Source organism: Battus philenor, unplaced genomic scaffold (assembly GCF_028537555.1).
Source record: "Battus philenor isolate CCGP_79_NKW_IND1 unplaced genomic scaffold, ilBatPhil1.0.hap1 SCAF_3, whole genome shotgun sequence".
Taxonomy (NCBI): Eukaryota; Metazoa; Arthropoda; class Insecta; order Lepidoptera; family Papilionidae; genus Battus; species Battus philenor.
The window spans coordinates 728,626-743,709 of NW_027181693.1; the positions used below are offsets into that span (position 1 = coordinate 728,626).

Sequence of the window (15,084 nt, forward strand, 5' to 3'; positions counted from 1 at the left end):
AGGACGTTTTCAAATTAAGGCTCCATTTGGTGTCTAAAGTCGCAAACTAGACGTTTTGTTTTACGTGCGATCGCTTTTTTCTTCAATCTTTATTCACGCAATTTATTTTGATTTGATGTTGTCTGATCTTTCTGCAATGTTGTACATCAGTGATTCCCAAAGTGGTCTATGTCGACCCCTAGGAGTCTATGACAATCTGCAAGGGGTCCACGATAGTGGATCTCAACACATACACTGATAGTACCTATTTACTTACATCATACTATCTTATAATATCAAAACATTTACATTATTTATAAAAGTACCTATGAAGTAAATAATTATTAATATGTTACGTATATTTTACATAACAGATACAAAATTTGATTTTATGTAGTTTTAATTTAAATTCAATTAATAAATGTATAAATTAACATGTGTTTATACTTTAAGTTTTTAACACTAAACTTCACTACAGTTAGAAATTTACAGGAAATCGATATCAGGTAAGTAGGGGGTCTACCCAACACGGAAAAACACGGCAGGGGGTCTACGACACAAAACAGTTTGGGGAACTCTGTTGTATATAGTAAATTTTTAGTGTTATTTCACCTATAAAGGAACATTATTGATACGGCAACTTTTAATGTACTTTTATTTACTGATGCTGTATCTAAATAAATAAATAACATAAATAAGAGACCATGCTACGGCATTTAACTGTCCGCCACGACCTAGGAGTAAGTTCAAGTGAAAATTATGTAAATATCTAAGTGTAGAGGTGTAGAAAAATATGTGTAGTCTTATCCTAGCTACGTGAGTTGAATTAAACGATTATTACACTTATTTATCCTCACCTGCGCCTGTTTCCGAGAAGACATACACAGACAGACGTACACTTCCACTATAGACATCCAATAGTACCCATAACTCTTCGTTTGCCACAGCATGGCGCCTATCAGTGTTGGGAACGAATTTTTTTTTTTAAATGCTTAATGAAATAGTATTGTTTATAATCCTGTGGTCTGTAGTACATAGTTAAATATGAAACGAGGCACACAAATAAAGCAAATAATTATGTATATTAATAATTTCAAAACAATCATTTCATTTTATTTAATATATTATATGAATAATGCGAGACGGCGTGCGGTCAGTGGCTGGAGCGCGAGTCGGGGTCGGAGGTCGCGTCCCTGGGCTCGTGCATCTCCAGCTCGAAGTCGTCCACCGCCATCGGCGTGTCTGCAATGCAATCGCAAAATTCAAATTCAAAAAATATTTATTCAATTCACATTACAAGCACAAAATTAACATTTCAAACACAGACTCGAAACACTGATTTGCTGATAATAGCTCGCCTGAAACTCAACATTTGCTCTTGCTCTTCTTATATCAATACAATTGCAATAGATTAGAAGTTTATTTTAAAATAACAACAGATGGCGCTAATACAAAACTTTTATTTAATTTAGCGCCATCTATTAGCAACTTTTTACATTTATAAACTAGTGTTGCTAAGATATTAGCTATATGTACATGCACATATATCGCAATAGATTTGTTGTAAATATATGTATATTCAATACGATATCTCTTGAACCATACGGCTTGTTGACTTCAGATTTGGTAGGAACATTACTTTTGACAAGTAGAGATCATCGAAGTACGGATTTAATTAATTTCTATCCGCAAATGAGTTAAGCAGCTGTTCATTAAAAAGGCATTTTAAATGTAATGCAATGCATGCATGTTAAGTGTGAGGGAGATAGCTAATATTATAATTATTTTTGGACACCGTTTTTTGGAGATCTCTCGTTCAAATTTATCGTGGAAGAGACAGTGTATTTTTACTCTAATGATTTATTCTCTCTAATTCTCTCCTTTTTTTCATCATAATTTCAATCATTCATTCTTCAATACATCACCTGAAAAGAAGAAAGTATTCTTCTACCTCCTAAAATATCATCATATTATAAGGCTTTGTTTACCACCTTTTCATCTATCTAGTCTATTTAAATTTTTCATATATTTTTTTAAATTTCGCTGCCCCCACTGAATAAAATGACAAGTTCGAAAACGAAACTTTTCAGAAAAGTCGTAAAACTACATATTGGATATATCTTAAAAATGGACACATTTAAAATTATAATCTTCCTATAATTTGAAAGATAATTTTATAGCAAACAATCACAGAATATTTATATTTTAAAGAACGCTTTGTATATAATCTATTTATTCATGTTTGTACTTTACCTTGTTTATTTAGAGAAAAATTAAAAATAACTATACCTATCTTCGTCATTTTTAGCCAGAAAATTATGTAAAAAATTGACAAGATGCATTGTAACTCGTAGATTGCAAATATAATATAAAAGGGGGCGATAGATGCTTACCAAGATGTGCGAGCGTAACTCCGAGGGCGCGGCGTATTGCAGCGCGGGGGGCGACGTGTCGGGGGGGCACCCGCGCCAGCATGCCGCGAAGCCACCCGGCCAGCGCACGCGCAGCCGCTCGCTCTGCACCGCTGGCTCGCGCACACAGCGACAGGTGCCACGGCGGCGGCTGCGAAAGCCTACACACACAGACGTTATATTACTCTTCATCATATATCCGACCCGGACAGTTCTAACTTTGAACATTAAAATAATATACATAAAATTTTTATTCACAGAAAAGCTTATTACAAAAATATTCTGTTGTATTCACATCGATCAGATGACGATTGTTATAATAATTTAAGACGTCATCTAAGTTAGTACTATATTATACATATGTATTATAAAGATAAACTTAATTTATTCAACATTGGAATTTTTAGCAGTACTTTTTTTTAATCTATTTCAGTTTAGACTACTGTGCTTCCCAAGATCTTACAGTTCTAGAGAAGAAGCGGGAAGTAACTCCACGAAATGTAAATCAAATAAATAAAAAGACATATGTCATAGAAAGTAAAATATAACCAAAATATACATGATTGTCTGTAATATGTAAATAAATAATAAGCTGCCGATCAATAAGAGTTCTATTTAAAGTTACAATGTATGTATGTGCATATATATATATATATATATATATATATATATGTGGGAACGGAACGTAAGAGAAAAGGAAGTGAGCGATTGATTGATGAATGAATGAAGAGTAGGAATGGATTATGGCGATTCTCGGGTAAGATGGTGGTCGGGCGGTTGATGTCAACTATGTAAGACGTGAAAAAATTAAAGTGTTTGAAAAAAGATTTACATCTATTATTCGCCTGCGTGATTCACTCCCACATATATGTATGTATATATATATATATATATATATATATATATATATATATATATATATATATATATATCAAGCATAATCCCTATACTAGGTGGATTAAAGATATAATTAAGGAAGCGCAAGATCATCGCTATGATCATCGGGGGAAGGCTAGCTGCATGTGCATCATCAGATGACACGAAGATGATGTAAAAAAAAGAAGACATATTTACCTTTCCCTTTGTTCTTTCTCCAGCTTGACGATCAGGTCGTAGGTGTGCTTCAGCGCGACGCTGATGCCGTAGTCGTGCTGCGACGCTGCTATGTCATCCTCTATGTCGTTCAGGAAGTCCATGTCGATGCCCAGCTCCGACAGCGTGCGAAGCTGATCTATGTCCACCTTGACCTTCGAAAAGTCCTGAAATACATATTTTTTTTAATATTAACAATAAATGTAATTAAGAAAAGGACAAATATTTAGCCACTTCCGCACATGCAGTGGTAGTCGTGCAACAAAGTGCACCGCCCGCCAGCTGATAAATACGCATGCGGCAAACAATGGGAATTACACAACTGCCACTGTTAAATCACTCGACATGTGTCCTTCTCGAGTTATTATTTGACCATGAAAAATTAATATTTACATATATATATATACATATCCACGAGGCATCTTCAGGAGTTATGTTACACCGATTAATGTAATTTTATACAGGGAGTACGATCATTGCTATCCCAACTGTTCAGACACAGAGACTTGCGATCATAGGTCCCAGGTTCGACTCCTGGGATATTGTTATATATAAATAACACTTTGTGCATTATTTTTTAGGATTTCCACTGCTAACAAAGAAATTTCCTGAGTAGAGGCAGCAGTGCCTTCTCCGTACCATAATACCACACTGCAATCGCCAGCCTGCCAATCGTGGCGATTATGGTATATCATAGATATCTTTGGGGAAGGCGTCTATAGGTTGAAACGATAAAGGGAGAGATGGTCAAAGGTAACAGCACGAAGGTAAGGACCAAAGTTACATCGCATAACTTAACATTTGAAATGCGACAGTTCTCGGCATAAACTTATGAAAATTCATCGGGCGGTAGAACAGATATTAATAAAGACACGATAATGACACACACACATATATATATAGAGAGAGAGAGAGAGAGAAAGAGAGAGAAAGAGAAACTAAATGTTTGTTTAACCCTTAACTTGGCAGATTTTTTAGACTCAAGGATGCCAACAGAAAAAACTGAACAAGCGTTCGAAAATTAAGAAATTACCTAAACATTCACATACAAATGATTACTTTGCGTTCAAAATTGATGCCACTATTTTTTTTTTAATTCTGATGCATCTCTACAGATACAATATCAAGAAAAGGGTTTAGTTTTTACGGTAGATATACGTACAGTCTCGTCCGTCGCAGGAGTGGGTTCAGGCTGGTTCTTCCGATCAGGGAACAAGGCTTCCATGTCGTAGATCGCCGTCCACGGAGAGTCAGGGGAGAAGCGCAGCATTTCTTCGTTGCCTTGACCCATCTCGTATGCTGTAATACAGAATCTATTAAATATGATACTTTATGGAGTTCACGATGGTGTTGTTTCGATGAACTCTGTGTGTTCTTTCATCAGGCAATTTTTCACGAAGTTGACTAACCCAAGATGATACCCTGATTTCTGGGGTAAAGACAGGGTTATGGGGGATTTCTAGTCACTAAAACCCCCTCGGTGGTGACCTTCAGTACCTTTGGAGGGGCTTCCAGATCTCGTACGCTCGCAGCTGGTGGTCAGTCTGCCTAATGTTGAGCCTACCTACATCGCGTCTATCAGCTGGTCTCCATTCGGGAACCTTCCGGTCTCAACAGCCGTCAGTATAAGCGGTATGCCCACTGCCATTTCAGACGTGCATTACTTTTAAACTTTCAATACGGTTTTACAAAACGCATATTCAAAATACCAAAAGATCACTCACGTAGCGTATGATATATGAGGTGCGACTCCTCCTTGGTCAGGGTTGCGAAGGTCCCGTCGTAGGAGGGTGCGTAGGAGCTGAAGGGTCCGTAGTTGAGGGGCTTCACGCACTTTGCCAGGTTTCGACGGTCCTCCCGAGGAGCTGGAGAAAAGGTAACATCGCAGATGAATAACCAATTTGAAAACGCTTTTTCCCACCATATTATCATTACGTTCTTTACATTAAATGCCAGTAAATCCACTACTACTATTATAAACAAACACCCTGTATACCGAGTGAGCATATTGCAAACCGTAAATAGTCGCGTACAAATGAATAACTAAATTTAGATTACTTACTATGAAGAGTTCCAGTTCCTTGCGTCAGCTTCCCGATGTAACGGCCAAGGGTTAGGGGTTTGTCTTCTCCGGTGGTGTCCACCGTGTTGGTGACAAGGCACAGAGTCGTCTTTCCTTCGGCATCCATTCTTGGGAACGCTGGACAAAGAATACTATTTATCATTTCAGCTGTAAGATGTTCACTGCTGGGCATGAGCCTTCCCCAAAGATTTTGAAGCAGCCTACATCCAGGATCTTCCGATGAACTTAACCAGGATGTCTTTTCGTATGTTGAGCTGATGTTCTACGCTGCCAGATTCTGTAACTGTTCCTGGAGCTATGTAGCACGCCTACTCCCTCTTGAACTTGCCCACGCGCTGAACTATGTCAACCTCCTCATTCCTAACATCAGATTCGTTTACTTTGGCTACTTCCATAGCTTATTATCCTATAGCATATTTCTCTGAACTCTGCACTCCACGCTGCAGATATTGAGAAAATATGTGTAACTCAAAATAAATACATTTAAAAAACTTTTAAGTTAAACGGTTTTTTGATACCCATATTGTGGTGGTTGTGGAAAAATATGTACCTAGTCCGCCATATTGGAACGGCGTCCATCTTGAATTTTAAATTTTGACATAATCATTTTGTTTTACTAATGTAGCCCTTTCATTTGATACCCATATTTAGGGGGTTAAGGAAAAATACGTAATCCGCCATTTTGTATCGGCGGCTATCTTAGATTTATAATGTTATTGATTTTATTATATTGTATTGTCATCTAAATTAAATATGTGTAACAAATTTCAGATCAATCTGAAAACGGGAAGGTGCTTAAATTTCAATTTCTTTTTAATTTTGATCCAAATAAATTCCGTACGGGTCGAACTAAATAAAACCGTTTAAAAAGAACAGCGCGGGCCGTTTACTGCAATGTCGCTCGGAATTATTTGAGTTTAATACACCGGGATACAATCTTATATGATTCACACTTTGTTCATTAATTACATAGGATTGCCGTTGTTCACAAACAAGTTTCCAGAGGATGGGCAGCTGCGTCCTTTGCGTACCATAATACCACGATCACCAACTCTACCAAGTGTGGTGATAATAGTATATCCCCCCATAAATATCTTTGGCGGAGGCAAGGGGGAGGAAACGAAGCCTTCCTTCCTTCTAAAAGCCTTCCTTTTAAAAGAAGCTAACGGAGCTTAATCGACAATACAGATTAGCTATTAAATATATTTTCTATCTATGGTCGTCAGATACACCTGTTCATTCAATAAATGTTACTTGACTATTTAATTTACATATTGCAATGTAACATTTAATTATTAAATCGGTGTTGTAATTATTTAAATAAATATTTCAATTATATGTTACAGGCAGCGCCTGCTGTAGTGATTTGTAAAGAAGTAATTTTTATTTTACTCCGATGTGATGGTAACACAAAAAATTATTATTACTATAGGCTGGCAATACCGTTGCTTCTTATTTTAAATAACGGTTGTAATTATGTAAGTCAAATATACAATTTATAATATTAGTAATTCAAATTTACGAGTTTGTTTACTCAATTGTTACGGCATGTGATTCGGCACGTAAGAAACCGTTGCTAAAGATAATGTTTAAGACTGAACTCCATCATTTGTTAAGTCTTCATCATCATCATACAAGCCTATAGACTACCACTGCAAGACATAGGCCTCCCCAAAGATCGCCGGGAAGCCTGATCTTGGGCTGCCCGTATCCAGCAGCTTCCTGCGACCTTGACTATGTTTCGGTCCATCTCGCCATTTAAGAACCTTTCGACCCCAACGGTGGTTGAAGCAGTGAAGTACCTTCGCCCCCTGCCACTTCCAACAAACAATTCCCCAAAACACGTCGGTCTACTTGATTCTTCTTCGGATCTCCTCTATGTTTTATTCCACAATAATATTAATAACTTAGGAACAAATATGAAGGTCGGGGAAGATTTGCGTGTATTTACAAACGTGTTCAATAAGAAAAGGACCAATATTTAGCCACTTCCACACATGCAGTGGTAGTCGTGCAACAAAGCGCACCGCCATTCTCCCAAATCTCAATCTAATTACTCAACATGTGTTTCACCCCTCCACGGGGCATCTTGAGGAGTTATGTTACATCGATTAGTGCCAAACACAGAGCGAGTGATGACGGTGGCAGTTGTGTAATTGCATTTTTTGCCGCATGGCGGGCGGTGCACTTTGTTGCACGACTACCACTGCATGTGCGGAAGTGGCTAAATATTGGTCCTTTTCTTACTTAGGATGGACTTCCGCAAGGTAACGCCTGATTCCATTGAATAACAAAAAACGTGTTAGAAGCTGTGAAATAGTGACATAAAATAAACAACCTACCTTTCTTAGCAAGCCTCCTACGGTGCTGTTCCCTGGCTGCCTCCATCTGTATCTTGACGCTGTCGCCGGAGTCCTGGCGGTCCTGACCGCCGTCGGAGACCACCTCCGCCTCCGACCCCCCGCTCTTGATCGGGCTGCTTCTCTTCAGCACCTTGTGCTACCGTAATACGGTGCACAATCGATTACAAGTCCCAAATCCGCGACCAACGAGTTAGGCCTTTTTTGAGACTATCATCATTACTTCAGCTCTAGGATGTCCACTGGACAAAGGCATACCTTATAGATCTTCAAAAAGTCCTTAAGCGACCTGCTTCCAGTGTCTTCCCACGAATTTAACGAGGTCGTTTGTCCAGCTTGTGGACTAACGTCCTTCCTTGTCGGCATTGTAAACCCCACCTAAATCCTGCCATCTGTTCTGAGTGCCATATACTCTGCTCAATGCCGCTCCAACTTTCTAACTCCTGGGCTATGTCGGATACTTTCGATCGTCTATGAATCTTCTCCGTTCGATATGCTACAGAAATTCTGAGCATAACCTCATCTCCATAGCTCGTGAGTGCAGGTCGCTTTCAACTGGTCTTATTGAAAATCTATAGGGGAGGCCTAAGTCCAACAGTGGACATCCTATGGCTAAAATGATGAAGATGATCAAAGAAAGTAAAGGTGAAGTTGTGTAAGTCTCGCAAAAGGCCCAATCGCAAGCACGCTCAAGCCGGGTGCAGGCTTGCTTAACGCCTATGACGTCGTACAGAAAAAAATAATCCTTATTCATGCTTTGCACAGAGTCTATATCCGTTTGAGACATGGCGTGAGGCGTGTGGTACGATGGCAGTCGGGTCCGACCGAAAAGTTCATGCAACATTGACGTATTGTTCAGTGATCGAACGCGGGCCGCCGCGGCGGTGATCGTACGACAGACCATCTATACATGCAGGTATGCACAACACGCGAGAACTCTACGGACGCGCCGCGCGAGCCCACTGGCCACTAACAAAAAAAAAAAGTTCCCGCCAAAAATTTTGACAGGAGAAAATAACCTAAAAATTTAAATTTAATTTTTTAATTACAGGGCTCGCGCGAGTCGCCGCGGCACAGTACACGCACACGCGCACCGCAATAAGCAAAAACAAACTAATTCGCTAAGTGCACGTCACTACTAAATAAATCATTATTGCAAACCTTTCGGCCGTATGTCCTAAGCGGCTGCATTGTAAAAACGACAACTGGTCAACAGGTCTCAAAATCCCACGCGCGCTAGCGTCGCGACGCGAACAACTCCCTCGCGTAGTGTTCACAAGATGCAAGCGATAATCACTCTTATGTCAATAACTATAATAATTGCACTCGACTCTTTTTCACACGGTCTTTTTTACATGACTTTAAAATAATTTAAGCAGTTTAAAGATCAAGACTTGGTCCAATCTGAACTAAAGCTACATCTTTGAATGAGATGCCACATTACAGGAAGTGGTTCATCTCCAAAAACAAACAATCTGATCAAATTCAATTAAAGCTTTCTGGCTGATCGTAAAGAAAAATAAAATAAAAAAAATCTAGTACAAATCGTTAAAAAAATTGTTTCACAGTTATCTTAGGTTTTCTGTAACTGGTCATCCAGAATTATATAGCTATTATATATTAAATTTGAGAAATTAAAAAAAAAACATCTATTTATATAAGATTTAAAAATCAAAAGGCTGCTAAGCACATTCCTCAAACCCAACAGTGGGCTATAAATAACTGACGTATGGTATGCAAATTGTTATCAAGTATCGATAGCTAGATAAATATAAAGGAGATGGATTTGGAATATGCTCCGGAACAAACACGAAAAATGAAACAAAAGGGCGACCGTCTGATATTCCAGGTGCAGGCTTGGAAGTCGGGGTCGAAGAGCCAGAACATGGGAGGACGTAATAACAATGACAGGCACCACGTGGCTTAGGGTTAAAGCTGACCAGAGCCAATTGGGGATACTAAAGAAGGCGTTTGCCCTATGGCATATCGAAAGAAGATATTTTAATGTAAAATAAATTACTTGAAAAATATAAAAGTTCTTTAATATTATCTATTAATTTAATATTTCTTATTGTACACGCTACTATACATTTAAATATTTTCATAATAATAAACAAAAAAGTATATTGGAGGGTCTTACCACATGATGCAATCTCTTACAGGCAACCATAGTATGGAAACAGTAGAAGTATAAATAAGGGGCAGTTAACGTGTACAAAACATACATATATACATAAACATACATATGTATATAACATATATACTTATAATAAATAAAATACATTTTCTATCTACACTACTTTTTTGTTATAAAATTTCATTATTGCACAGATAATATTTAATTTTTGAACATATATATTTAATCATATATCATATGTATTTTACACGATATTTTTCACAATTTTCTAATGAATGTATCCACTGTGTAAAAGAGTCGGGTGTAATAATTATATCTTTACATTGCATACCTTGTCAACACTATGATCATACGGGTATATAACAACTATATAATAATTTCTGAATTTCAAATATCAACACCCTTTATTCAGGTATTACAGTGAACCATACATACAAATTAATATATTTCAAGTGTTGCTACAAACAAATTAGTTATTGGGTTATTTAGTTATACCTGTAGATGTAAAAGCCTTAAAGGGGTGAATGTATAGTTCAATTGTCAGAAAAAAATTTTGATACTTGAAATGTGACAGTCCAATAAAAATTGGCAGTAAAAATATACACAGACAGATAGTATACAATAATTCATTTTATAATGTATTAGTATTTAATATATAACATTATTGATTATTTTTGAAAATATTTTTAAAAACGTGTACCATACACTAATTAACAGCAAATAAGCTATACATTTACCTCTTTAAAACTTTTATACATATAAAAATTTACCTTGTATATATTATATAATCTGTTAATCAAAAAAAAAGTAAGTTCCTCACCACATCCATCTTGCCAATATCGAAGCCAAGCTCTCTGATAGGTATCTCGTACATGTAGGTGAGGATGTCTCCAAGAGGACGGAGTTTCTGAGGTGTCAGCTGTTTGAGTCCAGCGTGGAGAAGACGCCTGGCTGCTTTGTGGTACACTGTACCAGGTTTGTTGTACTTCATGGCGTTATTACACATCAGCTTGAAGTCACTCTGCAGGTAAACCAATATCTATCATTGTTAGGTCAACCCATAAATGCTGTTTAAATGAGTATAACGGTGTTTATTATGTCCTGTTGTGATTTTCCTAAATAATTAAATATGTAAACATAATGTGAACGTGTTATTTTATTTTATTTTATACTTTATTGTTGTGTTGAAAATGTAGTCATGTGAATTTAACTTAAAAGTGTGACATTACTTTCCAGTCCTCCTATATTAAATAAATCTTATTGTAGCCTTTAAGAGATTTTAGTTGATTGAAATGTGTGGAATGTAGTCTGTTGATTCATGTATATGGCTGATAATATTATATACAAATCAAAAATTATTAAATTTCATTTAAAAAGACCAGCTTTTCAGTTTCTGTACAGCTATTAGCAGATCAGTGTTTTGAGCTGTTGGTAGCTTACTGCTTATTATGTGAAAATAATCAAATTAATAGTGCATGTAAATTTCTACTTGAATAAAGATTTTTTAACAGAAAATAAACTCACAATAAAACAATTGAGAGACTTATATTCATTGTCATCTATCTTCTGTTTGATGGTGGAGAAATCCATGGGTCGCTTTATAATCGTGGAGTAGCCAGGAGCGAAGTTATCATTCACCGGCCACGCGAAGAACTGGTGGGGATCACGCTTCTCCAGATTCCTCAGCAGCTGCTCCAACAGGCGGGATAAAGGTCGGCGCTTCTGGCTGGCCTGATGGCATTGAATTTTAGAATATTGAAATCAATTATTATTTATTACCTAAGACAAATGTAATGTTAATTCTGAGGATCATTGAGGCTGAAAGGTTCTCGAGTTGCGACGACAATATGGTAGACCCCGTACTAGACACACCACCCACAAATCCCTGGATACGAGTAGCGCAAGATGTGTTATAAGCAAACACATCTTTCATTATGCATTGTTATTCATCTATACTAGTAATTCAGTCTCAGGAGGTTAATGTAACCAAAAAGTATATATGGAACTTATATTTTTGACAATAAATACAATATAATACTAGCCTCGCAACACCACCACACAGATTAAAGAACACCTCTTACATATATTTCTCTATTTTCCTAAGTATTTTTCTTCCTACTCACATACTTTATCGTCAGCAAATATATAATACCCACTGCAAGGCTTCGACTTCCTCCAAATCTTATCACAATGGGTCACTATCCATTTGACAGTAGCCACATCCCGCAACTTCCTATCATGTCTTAGGTTTTATCGATTATGTCTTAGGTAGGTGGGTGAAAGATCTTCTCACCCTATAAATGGATGAATAGTCCCAACATGCAATACATTATAACTTATATTAACCGCTAAGCAATACTTGTAAGAATCCATGGTAACAGTAAGATATTTTTTAACTTGATGTTGTCAAATAAAACAGTCTCATTTAGACATCAATTAATTTATAAAATTCTTTTATAATGATTTTTCTTACAAGGGTTTCAAGCAATGGTGTGATAAAAAATAATTTAAAATATATTACGGGAGTAGCATAGGGGGAGGCGCTTATCTAGGTCAATGAAGACACACTGCAACTTACCACCCACAGTTTTCAAGACAAAATAACCCAGCGCTTTTACATCACTTAGCAGTCAAATGGTTAATACCTGAATGAATATCACCTGTTCAGATCCTGCTATTTCCCATGACCTTAACTATGTTGTTGGACTATCCTGTTAGAGGCCTACTCATGCAACATTGAGGAATTATGAAAGTCCTAAATCCTTAGGATCATTGCTGAGACTTCCTGTTCCCCTTATAATGGAGTAGTTCTCATTGTGAAGTGCAGCATGACAATAAAGGTCATGTATATATGGATTTCGTCGAACCAACTTAATAAATCAAGGACAAACATTCTGTATAATGTCCGATATGTTCATACTATGCACATACACCCTAAGTCATTTTAGGTTATAGCTGGCCTTCTGTCTAATTGCCCTGTAAGGACAGCTACAACCTCAAACCAATCAAGCACGGAAGTATTTGTATGTCATATATTAGGGGGACTGGAAAGTAACATCGCTTTCTTAGCTTAAACTCACATAACTATATTTTTAACAGGTTTTTATTTCTAATGAACAATATATTTACCTACATTATCAACAACTTTTTGCCATTAAGTATACAAATTTTCAATGCCAGAACAGAAAAATCTATTGGTTTTTCTGTAAAATATCTCTACAGAAACAACATTACTTTCCTGTTCCCCTAATAGAAAGTAATTCTTTATCTACCTTAAGTACACAAGTGCGAGGCTCTCTGTGTGAAGCTGGTGAGTTAGGAACTGGACTTAGCCGCCTGATGATCTTCTTTGCTGACACCTCATCATCAGTTTCATCATCATCTGATAACTTTATCTGTAACATTGGTAACAGGGATTTTATAATTACAAGTTGTAAACAAGGTACATTACAAATTTTATGATCGAGTTTTCAACATAAACCTTGTACGGCCAAAAGCTATTGGGCTATTGCATTCCAACAGAAAAATCAAAAAAATATATATATATAAAAAACAATATATATAATAAAAACAATATATATATATATATATATATATATTGTTATATTATAACAATATATATATATATATATATATATATATATTGTTTTTTATAGATTAATTTTATTGATATCGATGACCACTACAGATGTTATACAAAGATATTAAAACAATAAAGTGATTACTCTGATTTAGGATTTATCTATTTCATTGTATTGTAACAAATCAATAACCTTCAACAATAGTCAGTGATTGCACATAGTGTAACCTAAAAAATGCTAACTTTAACTTATTATGTAGAGAGACTAGACCAGGCTCACTTAAAATGTTGTTTTTTTTACATCTGGACAATTTGGATGAGCATCTTTCTATTGGGAGTATAATTCCTTTTTTTGGAGGCAAAATTACATCCTTTAGGTTATTGTTTAGAAACCTTCATATACTTTTATAATGCACTTAGAAAAGGAAACTCATGCTAATAAAAAAGTACTATTGATACTCACCATGTCTATTTCGCGACGTCTTCTCTTCTTTTTCTTCATCTTCCCCTCGGGTTCCTTGGGATCATCATTGGCCGAGTGCTCTATATCACTCAAATCTAACAATTCTTCTTCTTAAACATAAATAAAATCAGATTACATTTCAATTATTGTTAATGATTATTTTAGCAATGTTTTAAAATAAGAACTCACTGCAACTTAGCTTTTCTACATCATCCATTTTCGACATAAAAGATAACAGAAACTTTAAAAATTAATTGACTTTAAACATAAAATAAATAATTCACAATAATACAATTAATATAATTAACATTCCATTTTATAATTCATTATACTTCTTAAAATAAAATAAACGCTTGCATTGGCTTGGCTTGTTTGATTTGACGCTCGATACGTCAAGTTGACATTAAGCATCGTTTAAAAATTGCTTGAATATAGACAAACTCTTGGAGGATACCGTTGAAAAACTCAAATTAAGGCGTTGTACAAATATATAAATGTTTGCATTGGAGACAAATAAAAAATTATAATTTTATTACATATTAGTAATATATATTTTATTATAATATTGTGGCCTGACAAATCGATCAATAAATAACGAAATTTAATTGAATTTCAATTGCTACAGTGTTGTATATATAAAATTTAAGATGTAAGTACATCCTTATATGTACCTTACGATAAATGTTACAATTTACCATTTTATTCATAATTACTACAGATAAGTAACAGCAAAATAATAAAACAAGGTTACGTTAATCTTAAAAAAATTATCTGTATGCAAAAAAATAACTGCGTTAATAAATTAAAAAAAAAAATCACAGCTTACAATTATTTTAATTGAATTACAAATTTTAAATGTTTTATTATTCTAAAAGCGTTTAAACATAAATTACTGAGAAAAAATCACCTTTTAACTGCAAAAAATAAGTTCTATATGACATATTAATTTTATTAAATGTCAAATGCTGTCAAATTTTAT

The 15,084-nt window shown here is 35.7% G+C and overlaps 1 protein-coding gene across 1 annotated transcript; it reads right to left on the bottom strand.

Moving 5' to 3' along the window:
• Positions 1-1,100: 1,100 nt before the first annotated feature.
• On the bottom strand, positions 1,101-14,462 carry LOC137926887 (bromodomain-containing protein 7-like). The gene is made up of 12 exons (XM_068770621.1): positions 14,295-14,462; positions 14,106-14,215; positions 13,335-13,457; positions 11,587-11,793; positions 10,883-11,083; positions 7,908-8,064; positions 5,545-5,682; positions 5,207-5,347; positions 4,645-4,781; positions 3,465-3,649; positions 2,373-2,551; positions 1,101-1,221 (listed from the first exon to the last, which is right to left on the bottom strand). Exons 1-12 carry the CDS (start codon positions 14,329-14,331, stop codon positions 1,133-1,135), a joined length of 1,704 nt encoding a protein of 567 aa, XP_068626722.1. The 5' UTR covers positions 14,332-14,462; the 3' UTR covers positions 1,101-1,132.
• Between the last annotated feature and the right edge of the window lie 622 nt (positions 14,463-15,084).

Coding starts and splice junctions, on each gene's coding strand:
- LOC137926887 (XM_068770621.1), bottom strand. CDS start 14,331: ATGTCGAAAATGGATGATGTAGAAAAGCTAAGTTGCA. Junction 5,683..7,907: donor TAGGAGGCTTGCTAAGAAAG/GTAGGTTGTTTA, acceptor TTCTTTGTCCAG/CGTTCCCAAGAATGGATGCC. Junction 5,348..5,544: donor AGGAACTGGAACTCTTCATA/GTAAGTAATCTA, acceptor CCTTTTCTCCAG/CTCCTCGGGAGGACCGTCGA.